Source organism: Lissotriton helveticus, chromosome 4_1, assembly GCF_964261635.1.
Source record: "Lissotriton helveticus chromosome 4_1, aLisHel1.1, whole genome shotgun sequence".
Classification (NCBI taxonomy): domain Eukaryota; kingdom Metazoa; phylum Chordata; class Amphibia; order Caudata; family Salamandridae; genus Lissotriton; species Lissotriton helveticus.
This window is the reverse complement of record NC_136063.1, coordinates 1,392,718,619-1,392,736,706: the sequence shown is the minus strand read 5'-3', so window position 1 is coordinate 1,392,736,706 and position 18,088 is coordinate 1,392,718,619. Positions and strand designations below refer to the sequence as shown.

Genomic DNA, 18,088 nt, shown 5'->3' with positions numbered 1-18,088 from the left:
AAGAAAGGAGAAAGGGACTTTGTGTACTTTCATCAACTTGTAAGGATCTCCAAGGGCTTGAGAGAAGAGCTTGCCACCTGCTGAAGTCTCAGGGACAACATACTTCAACCCCCAGCTCCCCAACAGTTCTTTGAAAGTGCCTGCTGCTGTTTTGGGCCTTCTGAGGGACTGCTCGCCGTCGCAGCCGCTGCCGTCGCATTTCTGAACAAGGATGTCGCCGCTGTAGCTAACGCATTGTACCGCAGAAGCGCCTCGCATCCACGGAGAAACGTGCCACCGTCGGAGCCGCTGTTGTCGCATCTTTGAACAAGGGTGTCGCTGCTGCAGCTGTCGCATCGAGCGGAAGCGTCTCGCATCGAGGAAGAGTGTCGCCACCAAAGCCGCTGTTGTCGCATCTCTGAACAAGGGTGTTGCCGCTGCAGCTGACGCATCGAGTTGAGACATCTCGCAACATCGGAGAAGCGCACCACATCAAGAAGACGCCATCTTTGTTTCTTTGCACCCAATCTTCAACGCATCACTGTCCTTGCGTGCCAGGGACTACTGCATCACCTTTCCTGAAACACTTTTGTTGCCCTGCGTGTCGCATCTTAAGGTACATTGACTTAAAGTGTCGGACTTTAAGATCTAAAGAGAACTAAACCAATTCTACCAATTTAAGTACAGTATTGTGGATTTTTGTCGTTTGAGGTCTTGTGTTAAATCTATATAAAGAATACCTATTTTTAATATACAACTGTGTGTTGTCCATCTGTAGTGTTGTCACTGGGTTACTGTATGTGTTCACAAATGCTTTACACACTGCCTCTGAGATAAGCCTGTTTGCTCGTGCCACGCTACCAAGGGGGTGAGCAGGGGTTATTTTAGGAGTGTACCCCCTTACACTGACTAGACTCAAGGGTCCCTATTTGTCACAGGTACCTACCTATGCCAACTAGAGCCCCCCAAATCTAATAAAAGGCTTGCATTGTCCTTGCGTCATGCAAGGCGACACAAGCCCTCAAGTAAGATTTACTATGCCAAGCAGAGCCACCTTGCATGGCCCTACGTTGCTTGGTAAATCTGGGGTAACTCAAGGCAGCACAAGTTGATGCCTTGCATTATTCTGCATGGGTAAGGTGATCCATGGATGGAGCTTGGGTGTTCCCACGCATTTACCCATGGTTTTTGGCGGATTCCCAGATTTACTACGACTAGTAAGCCTGGGAGTGCTTCAGAATGCTACATATTCCCAGGTGAGGCGTAACGAAGAAAATTATGGGGATTTAGAAGCCCCTTGCGCCACCAGTGTATCACATTGTGTGACTCAATTGCGGCGCAACCTGTGTGTTAGGAGTGTGTCATGGGTGTTGTTGTGGGTGTTCCCATGCAAACCCCAAGCCCACTGATGCATTTCCAGATTTATGAGCAATCGTAAACCTGGAAATGCGTCAGAATGCTACGCCACCCCAGGGTGGCGTAGCGAGACGCAACAAGGAGAAATTTCTCCTATTTTTTTTCTCCTCTTTCAATGCGTGTGTCATTCTACAGCACACGTTGGAAGAGGAAATCACCTCAATTGATTGTTTTTTTGCAGGAAGGTGCACCTTCCTGCACAAAAACAATCTCCCCGGAACGCAGGCATCCTTGCACCATGGTACAAGGGTGCCTGCACCGGTGCATGGCAGCAGTTTGTGCACCAGCACAGGGAAGAGCACAGAGCTGCGACATATTGTTGTAAATATATTGCATCCCTGTGCTTCGAAACGAATGCAGAGGGGGGCAGCTAAATGACTTGTGGCACAGCGCTGCATAAGTTTCTCGTACATAGGGCCCTATGTTTATTTCGTCTCATGTCTTCTTCTTTCTACACCACATGTAGATAGAGGAAAATGTCTGCTGCACAAAACCAAAACCTGCTTGTAACGCAGGCCCCCTTGCACCATGGAGCAAAGATTTCTGCGTTGGCACTTAGCAGCAACAACTGCACCAGCGCAGAAAGAGACACATCCTACTGAGTGAGTCCTAGTGTCAAATGATTTTCCTACATTAACAACACTGGCTCCCTTTCAAAAGTAAGTGGACGTGTAAAAGATGCAGACATTTTTCACTGAACCTTCATTTTTCAATGGCAATACTTCATTATCATTTAATGAACATTATAGCTCTTCACGATTATTATTTGTGTTCCTTTATGCAGGTACTCTTCCACATTTTCCACCATTATCTCAGTGGTAAGCTACCTATAGAAAAAAGACAAAGTCAGCCCTCCTGGATTAGGGTATACTAATTTCCTGTCGCTTGCTTCAACATTCTTAAAATGACAGCTTAGGGCCAGATGTAGAAAAAGCGTATTTACCGATTCATAAATACCGAATTTTACCGATTCGGTATTTATGAATCGGTAAATATGAAGGTAGGCGATTTCGGAAGATTCGGTAATAGAATTACCGAATCTGTAAAAATCGGTATTTACCGAATCGGTAAATATCGATTCGGTATTGCCCATTAATTCCCATGGGCCTAGAAACCCATAGGAATCAAGGGGCAATACCGAATCGGTATTTACCGATTCGGTAAATACCGATTTTTGCAAGGGTGCAGGGGGTGTCACTTTGACACCCTCTGGCCCCCCGAATACAGGCATGTGTGCCATGTGGCACACAGACATGCCCTAAGGGCATGTCTGTCTGTCACATGGCATAGGTGTGCATGCACACATGTGCATGCACACCTGGATTCGGTATTTTACCACCCAATTGAATTGGGTGGTAAAATACCGAATCTGTATGGGCTTTGGGACTCAGAAGAGTCCCACCTACATTTTACCGAATCTGTAAAATAAATGCCCCTACATGCCGATTCTTAAATACCGGTCGGTAACGGCCGAAATCGGCCGTTACCGACCGGTATTTAGGCTCCTACATCTGGCCCTTAGTTCTTTGGACTTTAGTTAGTTTTCTAAATCATTGAAATATCTCTCTCTCTCTTTCTCTCCCGTTCACTCTCTCATTCAACATCATAAATGTTAACATTCTTAAAAGCACATGATTAAATTGTTTAGACTACTGTACCACTTTCCAGAAAAAGAACATGTCACTCACCATCCAAAGCAAAAGACGGCAAAGTAGACACCAAACATGGTAGCGCACGCATGGCGAACAACAGGACTCGCATTTTTGGGACCCAAGTAAATGCGGAACCAAAATGCAGCCAACAAAGCAAGCAGCTGACAGGCTACAAAATTCACCTGCAACAAAATATTCTGCATTAGTTATGTTAGTAAAGAAAGTTCCCAATATGATGACATCAAGCAAACAGGAAGGCAGAATGAATAATGTTTTACAGGAATTTTAATCAGAAAACTAAGGAGATCATCAAACAAGCCAGGTATTTTTGCAATATTAATACGTTATGAACCCAAAAATCACACAGGTAATATATATGGGGACGATACACAGCTAGTTAAAAAAGACAGAGCTTACTAACTGCATTTACTTTTTTGGACGTTTGCAAAAACTACATCAAGCTCTCATATAATTCCACTCCAGCCATAGATTCCCATGATCCATCTTTCTGTTCTACATTTACTCCAGCAAATTGTTTGCACAGGAAATAACCTACCGGAGTATGTGAGAAATGTATGTGCATAAGTACACCAAACATGTTTGTCTTTTCCTCAACAAAGATCGTATTTTTCTTGGTGGAGAAATACCTTTCCTATGCGCAGGACCGGACTGGCCGTAGACGGTACAGGGCGTTTTCCCGGTGGGCCGGAAGGGTGGGGTGAGGTTTTTGACCCGTGAGGGTGGTTTTGTCTTTGGGGTCGGTTTTGCAGCAGTGCTGCAATATCGCCCCCTATAACAAAAGCGGCAGCGGTACTTGACACTAGCAGCCCCATTTCCTCTCTCAGGGCCGGCGCTTCTCACGCTAGCACCGCCCAATCCTCCCCCGTTCCAGGGGCTGCTTTCCGTTCCAAGTTCGGTCATGCCTACGTAGCAGTAAAGAATGGGGGAATTTGACTCACTCCCCCGCCCCCTCCTCCCCCCCCCCCATGAGCCATGGCTTTTTTTTATGTTGCAGGAGCTAAGTGGCCATTTCCCCATACACATGTATCATGGAGTAGCATCACACATTACTCAACGGGTGGTTGCACTTCAATACATAGCTTCTTATTTTATCCTTCCTGTTCTACGTATGTACTGAGGGAGAGCCTCACCACCTACCAGCCAGCGTTACGTTTGTTGTCGTTATAGTTGATCTCTTCTGGTACTGACATTGTGTAAGTGGATGAGACATGCTGGCAAGCAAGTGACACCCGGTATATTATGGATTTCTCTGAGCCCTAGTCCGTAAATAGTGATTTCCCAGAGTATGTCTTATGGTTATACACAGGGCCGGCGCTAGGCATGGGCAGCGTGGGCACCTGCCCAGGGCCTCGCACTCAGCCCACCAGCATGGGGCCACGCACTGGTGGTGTGTCCTTTTGTTTCCCTGGCGATCCATTTCAGAGAAAGGTGTCGCCTTGCAATTAAGGTCCTTCAGAGGGGCCCACCTGCCCGGGCCTCTCAGGGATGGTGTCTTGAGGCATAGGGGAGGGAGACGCTCCCTTCAATTGCAAGGAGACCCATTCAAAGACACTGTGGGAGGCCCATTGTCCATTATTTTGGCGCCCCCATAGTTTTAACCTTTAGCCCACAAGCAATTCTCACACCTGTCGGACTGAAGGTGTGAGAAATGCTTGTGGGCTGAAAGTTAAAACTGTGGGGTGGGGGCAAAATACTGGGCAATGGGTCTCCCACAGTGTCTGTGAATGGTCTCCTTGCGGGGCCACTTATCTACATTAGAGGGGCCTCGCACATTCCATTTTAGCCCAGGGCCTCGCAAATCCTAGAACCGGCCCTGGTTATACAAACTACTGCTGCTTATTATGTGTATGTTTGTACCTTGAAAATGCCAATAAAAAGGTTTTTTAGGTCTCGCCTGTCGATGCGCATGCGCATCGAGCAAGCGAGACTATAGGGGCTCATCCACACTTTATCTAACTTGCAAGGAATCGTGGCGATTCCTTGCAGTGCCCGTGACTTTTAAGCTCAATGCGCATGTGCATTGAGCTTAAAAGCGCGTGCACATGCCCCCAGCCGCCTGCCTTGCCTACTCTCTTCCACAGCCTCCCCCAGCTCCGCCCCCTCACTACTTGATTGCACGGCCGCTAGGCCGTGCCTCCCCTACTCTCCTCCCCCCTCCTCCTCTCCTCCCCTGCCTGCCTGCCGCTAGCCTTGCCTCCCCTACTCTCCTCCCCCTCCTCCTCCTACTCTCCTCCCCTCGCACCTCTCCCCTCTCCGCCCCCTCCCCTGCCCGCCGTGTTACGGTGAAAGCACATGGTTATTGGTGTGTCTAGGCTCTAAAACAAACGTGGTCACAAAGGCATTCACTTTTCCTTTTAATTTTCAATGGGGAGAGCTGATACCGAGAACCCGTCCACACTCTGTTAATACTGAACAGGAAGGTATTAGAGACTAGATGCAGCTTTCCATTGTCACCGCTAGCTTCAGCCTCCCCTTTTGCGCTCCTCCTCCCTCAGATTCATTTGCTCCAGAGCCAAAACACCGGCCAGGAAAGCAGACCACCACTTCCTGGAGAAGTCCTGGCTCCAGCATTCAGAGTCCCCTCCCACCGAAGCTAGTTCTCCCTCCCATTGTTTGACTGGCTTTGGGCTTCTCCAGAGCGCCCTTCCTGCAGCTCCAATGAAGGTAGGCATGGTATAAGCAGCTGCCTTAAAGTCACAACAATGCACTGCAAAAAAGGGCGCACATAGAGCCAGGAACACATATACTCCAGCCTGACCGGAGGAACCATGTGCTGCACGCAAACACACTGTGTAGAGCGCCTCGCCAGCCGCCCAATAATCATTACCAGCAGTGCAGCGCGTGAGTCAGAGTTGAGGGGTTGGTGTGTTGTATTTTATTGTTATCGTTGATTTGGAGTGAGTTGTTCGGCACTCTTCTTAAGGGCAGCTTCTAAGTCACAGGTATGCTTAGCTGACTAGAGAGTCGGCTTTTTGTGGCAGGTGATATCTGTATGTTTAAACTATTCTGTGTTTTTAGTCGGTTTTCACATGATGTTTACTTCTTTTTCTATGTTTTCTATGTACCTGAGCTCGAGTGGAAGCTATTGAAGGATTTTACAAAAGCAACACTTATATAATAGAAGGACACGTTCATTTTGCTTTAGGCACGGGGAAATTAAGTGACTTGCCCAGAATCTCAGGTTTTGAACAGACGCAAGGACTAAAGCCTGGTTCCACAGTTCCAAAAAACGGCAGCTGTAGCCCTTCCTACAACTGCTCAATACGTCAGTTGCAGCATCTCACCCTCACATTATCCAGTGCAGCATCTCACCCTCCCATTATCCAGTACATGATCTCACCCTCACGTTACTCTTTCTACGTGTTCTTCACCCATCACCTATGTTCCTTCCCCCTCCCGTGCCCTCATATGGTTTTACAAAATGCCGTCTCTGATTCCTTACAACCCCCACATTGTTATTGCTCTCTCCTCCCGCTCCACAGTTTTGTTTTTCTATACCAGTCAAACTCAAACCAGCAAGCAAAATCTTTTTTATTTAAAACTGCCTGTGTGTAGGTGCATGCATGCTTGGTGCTTGCGCCTACAAATTACAAAGCCGACTGCTTGTACCCTTTTTCCTGTTATAAAAAAAAAAGCAGCGCTGTACAAAATCGGGATGCTGTACGACAGGGCTTACAATCTTAGCAACGTCAATTGGGGCAAGGGCGAGATATATTGACTTTGCCAAGAGCGGTTTTTGTACTAATATCCCCTTCTCTGACATCTCAGACATGCCCAATAATCCCTATAAAATCTCTCACTTATCAGCAAATCTCATGTTGAGGCGATTACTATTAGGTCTTCTCTCTGGGACTTTGCTTATCACACATGTTGGTGTTACAGAGAGAGCCTTCAGTGTCTCTGTTTCACTTTACAGTTGTTTTCACTTCACCCTGTGATGTTTTTTCACATGTTCATACTGGGGACCCAAATGTTTGGGTTATGCTTTACAAGGGTTTCACTACGCTCTGATTAGTTGTTTTTTTTAAATAATTAACAGACGTTTTTACTATCTCATGTGTTTTATTTAACATGTTCACATTGGGGATTTTGGGAATTCCACTTTAAAAAGGTTTACTACACCTTAAGGTCTTAATACTCCTTATGATGTGTTTAACCTACTTGTTTTTGTGCAACTGCGGATTCCAGTCCTTACATTTTACATTTTAGAGGTTTTGTTTCGCACCCACCACTGTCAACAAAATGCGTCTGTCTTCTATTTCTGCAAATCGCAATGCCGAGAGCATTTCCCAGCCGGCCGACTTACTGCTTCCTTCCTTTCCATTTCTTTTCACGGTTTCTTTCATTCGCCCATCTCTCACTTTTTAATTAGTGCTCTGTTTTCTTCATTATTTTTCTTTATTTTAATATTTCCCTTTAAATTACCTTTCTTCTCTCTGATCCTCATTGTAACCTCTATTCGCTCTGTGTGTCGTCCCTTTCGCAGGCATCCCACCCCCTCCCTCTCCAGCGCCTGCCTTCTCTCTGCCCACGCATCACTCTCTCACGTTCCATTATTCTCCAGCTGCCTCAGTCTGCCTCGTCTTCCTCATCCTCCCTATGACAGTCCTTCTCTCACTTCAGGGCTTACTTCTTCTTTCCCTGTACTCCACAGTTTCCTTCTCTCAATGCGTAATTCTTTTTCTTCCTTCTTTTTTCCCTTTAAATTACCTTTCTTACGACTCTGAAACAACGCACAAGGAACAGTCGCACGGGCAATTGTTTAACTCACAATCACCACAAGAAGCCTTCCATCCGTTTCTAAAAAACACGAAAGACCCAAAACTGTAGCAAATGCAGACATACCGAATTTGTGTACTAAACTCACCAACAAACATTGACATGCGTATAAAACAATACAAGACAACACTGAAGGATTAAAGAAGAAAGTTAATCCACCCGAAAACTAACTGACAATCAGAAACATTATAACTAAACGTGCGACACTGGTTATAGCAGTGTATATTGAACTAAATGCAGAAAAACAGCCTACACTTTAACTGTAATAATACTAAGAAAATAGAGACTAATTTATTTTATATGTGCACATAAACCCAGCTGCTCATTTTATCGACCGCAGAAACATGAGAGGCTGCGTCGGCCCTAAGGGTCTCCAGCGTGTTAACTGCATATCACAGGTAGATCGGTCGTCAGCGCTTTAACCCTCTGAGCTAGCTTTATTAATCCAGCTATCAGCAAACAACAAATTGCACATTCATGAACTGTACATATATTGTGGGAGTAACCCGGGGCGTGGCTTGGCAAGCCACGATGGCGGCTGTGTCTTGCTGAGGCTCCGCGATCGGGCTAGCATCTCGCCCATTTCCCATGATCGCCGGGAGCCTCAGCCTCTCCATACCTACTCCTGGACGACTCACCTGCAGTGCGGTGACTTCTGCCCTCGTCTGGGGATCTGCGGACGGACGACAGCCACGGATCCGTCCCTCTCCGCACCCGGTGCGGAGTGCCGAGCGCACAAGATGGCGGGCGCGACTCCCTCTGCCTCCCGGGAGCGCCTCTGAGACTCGGTCCCTGAGGCGGCGACCATCGCGGGGCAGGAATATTGCCGGCTCCGGTGCCCGGTGAGGAGCGCGGCAGCTGGACCTTGGCCTTTCGGTCCGACACTATTGCCCATATTGTCTCGACACACAAGATGGCGGCCGCACTGATGCGGATCCATAGAGCCGGCGCCTCTTCGCGTCTGGGAGCCTGATCTTCCCAGCACACCGCCGCGGACAGCGGAGCGCCAGCGGAGACCCCCCCTGTGTGGCGCTGGACCCCCCGACCGACCACGATCCCACCTGAAGGCGGTAGGTGTACCCCCCCCTCCCCCCTTCCCTCGCGAGCCGCGGTGCCGGTGATCCGGCGGCCCCCCTATGCCCTCTGGGGTCCGGCCACGATCCGCATTGGCCCCTGCTCGGGGGAGGGGAGCTGGTTCACGCCTGAATCCTCGTGTGTCCTGGTGGACCCAGATGCCTGACTCTAAAATGGCGCCCATGGGTGTCGTGGCACCGTGACTGACGCGAGGACTACCCTGGGGGCACGGAGCTCTACTGGCCCTGAGGCGGTGGCACGCCACGCGGTAGACACTCATCAATCTGAGGCCTTCCCTGGGCCCGGATCGCCTGTTCCTTGGCTCCCGGAGTAACCTGGAGGGCGGAGCTGCCCGCCGGAGAGGAGGGAGCACTGGATCGGACCCTAACGGGCCTCTGACCTCTGGACTGTGGTGACAGCGCCCCTCTACTGCCCTCCTCCTGGCACCCGAAAAGTCGCCCCCTGCGGCTGCGGGCTCCTAGGGGTGTCCTGACCAACAGTGGGGCCCCCCCGACGGGAGGACGGAGCCCGCCCCGGGACCGCGAAAGACTGTGTACTCACCCTCTGCTGAGCTCCTATCTATCTGACCATACCAAAGGAAGGCGGCCTGTTGAACGTGATATACACAGGAGCCGGGGCCCCCCCCACCCATCTCCATCAGCACTCATGGGGAAAACGAATGCCGCTAAATGCTCGGCGGTCCCTGAGACGGCCCCCGAGAGGATGCCACAAACGAGGACATGGACGCAGGCCCATGCATCGCAGACCGACCCTACACTGTCGGCAAAGCTGGATCAGGTGTTAGCGGCAATTGAATTGTCCCGCCTATCGATGGAGGAGCGGCTGGGAACTCTGACGACGGACATTAGCCTAATCCGCGACGACCACCGCAAGTTGGCGGATCGGGTGAAGGAGGGAGAACGGATCGTGACCGAGCTACAGCCTGTGGTGAAATCGCAGACAGCGGAACTGAAGGAGGTCCTACACCGTGTGTCGGCCCTCGAGGAACGCACGGTGGACTTGGAGGGGCGCTCAAGGAGATGTAACATTCGCGTTTTGGGTCTACCGGAAGGGATTGAGAACTCGGACCCTCTGACGTACATGGAATCCTGGACCAAATCTTTCACACCTGAGGCGGACAGGACGGCGTACTTCTCCATTGAAAGAGCCCACAGGGTCCCGGCCCGAGCACCAAAACCTGGCCTCCCTCCACGACCCATGCTGGCTAAATTTCTGCACTTCCGCGACCGCGATGCGGTGCTCCGTGCGGCCCGGACAGTCGGTCCTCTACAGGTGGAGGACCAGCATGTTATGGTGTTCCCGGACTATGCCCGAGAGGTACAGCTTCAGCGCTCCACCTACCTCGAGGTCAAGAAACGTCTTCGCGCCAACGAACTTCAGTACTCCCTGCTGTTCCCGGCCCGCCTGAAAGTGCTGCACAAAGGGAAGGCCCTCTTCTTCAATACGGCGGAGGAAGCGCAGGATTGGACTGAGTTTCACTGCCCAATTATTCCTAATCCTGGACCCCAGAGAGCACGCAATAACGACTTCCGGCGTTCCAGACGACGAGGTGCGAGCCGTGCTCGATCGGGTCGCCCCAGAGACCAGGAGTCACCCCCCAAGGGCTCACCCGACCTCGCGCAAATCATGCATGAGCGACGAGACGCCTTGAAAGCGGTGTCAGGCCTACATACGTCGCCCACGACCTCAGATCTGGAAGGCCAACCGCACCTGTTCACTCCTGAGAAGGACAGAGACAGTGATGGAACAATGTCGGGGATCGGACCGATCTCCTCCCCCCTTGTAGCGGTACGCACCCTGGAAGCTACCCTGGCCAGCTGATCTGGCACCTCCTCCTGAGGAAAGGACTACCTATTGTTATATCCTTCTCATGGTGTTCTGTTGTGCTGCGCGACGTCTAGGAGCCTAGACTGTTTGTCATTTGCTTGTAAGCGCTAATGTGCGATAGACGCTTCTCCTGCAAAAGCCTGACTCGCGCGCAAGCCCAGCGACGACACATGCTGCCACCCCCGCAGTTATTCGTTGTATTTTTCCCCAAGTGGGACACTAGTTTGGATATGTCACCCCCGGTGAGATATCCCCAGTATTGGGACTGTTTCCCACCTACCGTTCTGTTTATTGTTACTCCCCTTAGTCCCTCCCCTATGACTGTGGAAGCTCGGCGCGTAGGAACACGTATGTCACATGCACACCGGCGGCCGTCGGGGGCTGCAGGGGGTTCCCTCTCCCACTCACGACACCCTAAGTATGGCAGTCTCATGCACAGACGTTAACGTCCTGACACTGAATGTACGAGGCCTACACACACCCAGCAAACGGTACTCGGTTTACTCATATATTAGGCGCATGTCGGCTAATATAGCGTTTCTGCAGGAGACACATATTAATGCCACCGAACTCACCCGCTTACAAGTCAAATGGCGAGGTGTCCTCTGTGCCACACACTATTCAGCATTTGCGCGCGGCGCTTTAGTATGGGTCAGGCCTGGCACTCCCTGATGGCCAGGGTATACTCCTTGGAAGCATATATGCCCCCAACACAGATCAGAACAAATTCTGGGATCACCTCACAGGCGTTCTAGCCCAGTTCACTACAGTTCCGTGGGTACTGGGGGGCGACTTTAACTGTACACTAGACCCCGCCCTGGATCGCTCACATCCTCCCCCCTCACACTCCCCGGCCCCTCGACAAGCAGACCTCTTCAGGGCATGGACCACGCACTGGACACTCACTGACGCATGGCGACACCTACACCCACTGGCCCGCGTTTACTCCTTCCACTCGATCCCGCATAACCTCAGGGTCCGCTTGGACCGTTTCCTTTGCTCTGCGACGATCCTCCCTAAGATCGCATCTGCGGATTACTTGGGTCGGATCCTATCGGATCATGATGCCCACGTCATTCGGCTGAACTGGCGTCCCCCGCGCCCGCCAGTCCCCACCTGGCGCCTCCCTAGAGACTGCCTCACGGACCCAGTGTTCAGAGACGCACACAAAGTCAGCATCCAAGACTATTTCGCACACAACACAGACACGGCGTCGTCAGTACTGGTGGAATGGGACGCTTTTAAAGTGGTGGCCAGGGGCGAATGCATCCAACAGGTAGTCGGGGTTCGCCGCACCCTGGAACGGATGCTCCAGACCTCAGAGCGGTCTCTGGCCGCACTCACTACACAGCCTGACGACTCCGAGGAGCACGCCATACTTACGGCCAAGGCTAAGACGGATTATCAGGCGGCCTGCGCTGACCTCAGAAAGTACAATTTTAGAGCTTATGCCTCTAGGGTGCATAAGGACAGAGACAAAACTGGCGCGCTCCTTGCCTGGATGGCGAGGCAAGATACCGTCATCAAGCCGATCACGGATATTATCAATCCAGACGGCATACTGGTGCGCTCCCAAGCCGATATCCTCCTGGCGTTCCAGCGACACTATACACAAGTGTACGGAACTCCGACCCACTGTTCCCCTTTTACCGTGGACAGTTTTTTGGATCCACTGACGCTACCTACAATATCGGAAGCAGATAAGCACACCCTCGACACCAAGATAAAACCCCCTGACATCACCCAGGCGATTCGTGCCATGTCCCGGAATAAAGCGCCAGGATTGGACGGCTTCCCGTTGGAATACTACTCGACGTTCTCTCCCCTGGTGGTCCCCCGTTTGTCGCGGGTGTTCGGGGCGTCCCTTCAGCTGGGGAGATTGCCCAAGTCACTGCGGGAATCCGTGATCGTCACCTTCCCTAAGCCCCACAGAGACCCACTCCACATGGGTTCGTACCGCCCCATCACGCTCCTATCGGCCGACTGTAAAATTTTGGGGAAAATTCTAGCTGATCGTTATGCACAGGTCATACGCCCACTGGTCCACCCCGACCAATGTGGCTTTGTTCCGGGAAGGAACACCTCCCAGAACCTTCGCCGAGTTTTCCATGTACAGGATCAGGTGCGTGGCAGATTTCCTCGCGCCGCCTGTCTCATTATGGACCTGGAGAAGGCATTTGATACCCTCACTTGGCCCTATCTTTTCTCGGTCTTGCAGCGCCTTAATGTTGGCCCGACGCTTGTTGCATACACGCGCCTCTTGTATACTGATTTGACTACACGTGTCCGCATCGGGAAACGCATATCACCAGCGTTCGAGGTTCGGCGAGGCACGCGACAAGGGTGCCCCCTGTCGCCTCTTTTATTTGCACTGGCGGTCGAGCCGCTGGCGGTGAGACTACGCCTAGAGGGCGCGGAATGGGGTATCCCGCTAGCGGACAGCACCCACAGTGTCTCCATGTACGCGGACGATCTCCTCATATACGTCCGAGACATTGAAACGGACCTGACCGCTATTGGGGCGACACTGGAGGAATTCGCGAATGCCTCCGGATTACAGGTGAACTGGGACAAGTCCACGGTCTACCCCTTGCACCCGAGTCTACCCCCCCGGGACGTCGAGCTCGGAGCACATACACTCTCGTGGTCCACGGAAGCCCCCCGCTACCTTGGTGTCCGCATGTATCATTCCCCAGCGGACCTTTTCGCGGGGAACCACTGCAAAGCACTTGCCAGCCTGCGCCCAGCGGTGGCCTTCTGGAATAAACTCCCACTAGCCCCAATAGGTCGGATTGCACTGGCTAAAATGATAATGCTCCCTCGGCTCCTATACCACTTCACGAACTTGCCAGTGGTGCCGCCCAGATCTTTTTTCCGCGACGTTGACTCCCTCCTAGGGACCCTTATCTGGGGCGAGGGCCGACACCGGGTCGCCCTGCGAACCCTCCAACTTCCCACGACGCTGGGAGGGCTCGGAGCTCCATCCTTCGAGTCATACTTCCTTGCAGCGCAGCTCCAGTGGCTGTCGTACTGGACGGCGGACCGTTACCCTCAGGAAACTGTCACCTCGACCGGTAGAATCGCGACCCCGGAACTCACCCGTCTACTACTCCCGGGCACCAAGCCACGGCGCACATACCCCCTCCAAGTGGCGATAGCGCGCCGGTGCATGATGCGGATCCACCGAATGTCCCCCGCTCGACCTCCGTATTCTCCGCTCTTACCGCTGATAGGCAGCCCCAGGCAAGACTCTTACTTCGCGACTTCGTTCTTCGCCGGATGGTCGCTCTGTGGCATCACGGATCTGGAGTCGCTCTTTGAGGAAGGCCAGCTAAAATCACTTGATCGTCTGACCGCTGAATATGGGCTCCCCCCGGGCCAATTTCTCAGATATCGACAGCTGATTGAGGGATTCCGACCCCATTTCGACCTTCGCACGGGCGAGCCAGACACGCATCCAGTCATACACACTATCCTACGTATGGGGGTGGGACGGCATTTGGTCACCTGGTTGTACAAATCCATCCGAGAACTCTCACAGGCTCCCCTGACGACCTTGCGCGCTACATGGGAGGAGGACATAGGCCGCGCGCTGCACGACTCTGAGTGGACTAAGGCGTTGGAGGCCCCCAAACGCGTCTCTAGGAATGCCCGCTTCAAGAATATCCAATACTATATCCTACACAGGGCGTACCTCACCCCAGCGCGCTTACAGAAATTCTATCCCTCCACGTCCTTCCTATGCCCCAGATGCTGCGCCCCTACTGCAGATTTTCGTCATATGTTTTGGAGCTGCCCCGACCTCCATTCCTTTTGGCGGGCGGTACATGACACCTTGTCGGAACTGACTGGCCTCACCACGTTATCCACCTGGGAGTCTAGCGCACTAGGCATTTTTCATGTCCCTAAGCGGGCTCCAGTACACAGACGCTTCGTGTCCTTAGCGCTCCTATTAGCGAACAGATGCATTACCATGCGCTGGCGGTCCCCGGAGGGTCCCCCTATAGCAGCCTGGACGGGGGCGGTCAGTAAATGGGCGGCGGCGGAGGAGGATGCTCTTAGAGAGGAAGAAGCCAGGGGTGCGCGTAAATTTCCCATATCCATGGAATGGGCCATGCTCCTCCACAGTTTCCGACAGTCCTTCACTGTGAGTGACCCACCTACCCCTTCCCCTCCCCTCCCAGTCCGTGAAGACCGATAGCATCTGCCTGATGTCTTCCCCCCCCTCCCCGGACCACGCTCCTGACCACCTGCTCGCCCCTCTGGAACGCAGGCTGATTGACCCACTGGGTTCCCCCCCCCCTGATGCCCGCCGCTAGTATCCCCCCTACTTTGACCTTGCTGGCGCCCGCACGCTTCCCTCCCACGGTTTTGTTCCCCCCTGTTCTCTGGTAGCACTGTTCATGGGCAGTACAGGCCCCGATCCAACGCCTTAGAGACCGGACCTTACTTACATGTTATCGTCCACTGGGTTATTTTCTTGGCTATGCGGGTTCATCGTCTCCCGACCGATAGACATGGCAGCACGGCTTGATCAAGGAATTGTATATTTGCACCAGTTGTATAATCCAAAAATGTTGCACGCATGGCCGAATGTTGAGGCCAAGTCGGCTGATAACTTTTCCTGTACCTGTTTACTTTGATGCAACAATAAAACAAATTTAAAAAAAAAAAAAAATTGTGGGAGTAACCCAACATCATTTCTTGGCCTTTCATCATGTATAATTTACGTGTAATCTGGGGTCATTTGAGCACGAACACTAGTACAGATGAGTGGAAATAAATAAAAAAGCCCTCTGCTTGCATGCTACTTTCGCGGCTCCTTTGATGTGCGTCCATTTGCCACCAGCCACTTAGCCAATTTGTGTGCAGGCGCCGCCTCTGCTGGCGCGCGCCGCCTCTGCTGCCAGGCTTCAGCACACCAGGCTGCACACCCCTCACCCCCCAGTCACTTCATCCGCGCCCATTTCACACGCGCTCTGCAGGTCATAAACAGGACCATCTGCTCCACTCCCAGCACTGCATGACCATCTTCAAAGCAAGCTTGTAACACGAGCTGCCCTCAGACGTTCCAAGACACACACTTTTAATGCTTCTGAGGTCGATAACATGAGCCCCGTTGCATTGACACACACTGCCCTCACACACACAAATTACTGTCACACACACACCCTCAACCCCTCACCCTCAATCCCTCACCCTCACCCTCACTCACCCTCACTCACCCTCAACCCCTCACCCTCAACCCCTCACCCTCAACCCCTCACTCATCCTCACTCACCCTCAACCCCTCACCCTCACTCACCCTCAACCCCTCACCCTCACCCTCACCCCCTCACCCTCCACCCTCACTCACCCTCAACCCCTCACCCTCACTCTCCCTCACCCTCACTCACCCTCAACACCTCACTCACCCTCAACACCTCACCCTCAACCTCAACCCCTCACCCTCACTCACCCTCACTCACCCTCACTCACCCTCACCCTCCCTCACCCTCACCCTCACTCACCCTCACCCTCCCTCACCCTCACCCTCCCTCACCCTCACTCACCCTCAACCCCTCACCCTCACTCACCCTCAACCCCTCACCCTCACTCACCCTCACTCACCCTCAACCCCTCACCCTCACTCACCCTCAACCCCTCACCCTCACTCACCCTCACTCACCCTCACTCACCCTCAACCCCTCACCCTCACTCACCCTCACTCACCCTCAACCCCTCACCCTCCCTCACCCTCACTCACCCTCAACCACTCACCCTCAACCACTCACCCTCAACCACTCACCCTCAACCACTCACCCTCAACCACTCACCCTCAACCACTCACCCTCAACCACTCACCCTCAGCCACTCACCCTCAACCACTCACCCTCAACCACTCACCCTCAACCACTCACCCTCAACCACTCACCCTCAACCACTCACCCTCAACCACTCACCCTCAACCACTCACCCTCACTCACCCTCACCCACCCTTACCCACCCTCACCCTCCCTCACCCTCCCTCACCCTCACCCTCACTCACCCTCACCCTCACTCACCCTCACTCACCCTCACCCTCACTCACCCTCACCCTCACTCACCCTCAACCCCTCACCCTCACTCACACTCAACCCCTCACCCTCACTCACCCTCACTCACCCTCAACCCCTCACCCTCACTCACCCTCAACCCCTCACCCTCACACAGTGCAATAGGTCTCAGACCATTTCAGTTACAGCTTTAAGAAATGTTTATGGCTTTTTTTATTTGTAATTCTTTAACATTGGCTACAGGAAACAAAAATGCTAAACATTTACAAAAAAAACCCATAAACAATTCTAAAAGCACTAACTCTAATGGTGCGAGACCTATTGCATTTCCAATGCTTGTTTTAATGGGGGAATCTGAAAAATGTTCTACCCCATCTGCACAAGTAATTAACCTATTCATAATATATTAAATTGTGCGAGTCAGATTTTAATACGTGTGAATGATTATAGTCTGTCAAATACTCACTCCCCTCCTAATCCCATCGCAGCACCCATGCCTGCTACCCGCAAACCTACCACTATGGAATATCCACAATACTGTTGACGTTCCATGGCAGCAAGTTGTATCAATGAGTTTGAATATCCACAAATCCTAATTCTGTGAACATATGTCCTTTTTTGTACACCTTTGTAGAGCAAAAGAAATTGTAAATCGTGTTATTTATATCCCAGTGCAAGCTCCCTTTTCCTGCAAAAAATATAATAGCTCATAGAAACAGCATAACCTTAGTGTTTTGTGCTAGAAAGTAACAAGCCTGGATATTTACCAAACAGGCAACGTACATATTAGTTATCCTCTGTTGAAGGCAGGTGTGGATGTCAGGATGCCCTCCCCTGTACTAAAACCACTCTAAACTGTGATTAGCTCTGCTTATGACTTTTTGCTGAAGGAAAGTATTTTGGAGCCCGCTTTTTGAGATCCAGTATTTTTTATAAAATGATTACCTTCTACACATTATAATCTCAAGTTTTTACCTGTGGCACATAAAGATGCATGTGCCTACTTTTCTAGCTTTGTAATCTATTCCAGTGGGATACATAATTTTACCCAGTATTTTGGCTTTCACAATGCTTGCTTTTGTGTCATGTTGTTTCTAAAACTTTATTATTAGACAAATTACCTGGCCCTCATCAATCAACCAAAAAACATTGTCTAAAAGCAAAAATATAGTTATGGTTTCAAAAAGCACACATTCCCACAGTAGTCAGTGCTACATAAGGTAACTACATTTGTGTCTATGTGCTGTTTGTGAAAGGGTAGAATTCCGTCACTCACAGTGAAGT

At 51.5% G+C, this 18,088-nt stretch overlaps 1 protein-coding gene across 4 annotated transcripts in view; it reads right to left on the bottom strand.

Annotated features, from left to right (window-relative positions):
- The window catches only part of MBOAT1 (membrane bound glycerophospholipid O-acyltransferase 1), a 473,424-nt gene that overhangs the window by 273,288 nt on the left and 182,048 nt on the right, over positions 1-18,088 (bottom strand). For 3 of the 4 annotated variants that reach the window (XM_078687935.1, XM_078687934.1, XM_078687936.1), the window contains one exon: positions 3,084-3,229. The exons of the other annotated variant lie outside the window; for it this stretch is intronic. In XM_078687935.1, coding sequence (XP_078544061.1) covers positions 3,084-3,229 — 146 coding nt within the window. The remainder of the gene's footprint in view (positions 1-3,083; positions 3,230-18,088) is intronic. 4 annotated transcript variants of the gene reach the window in all.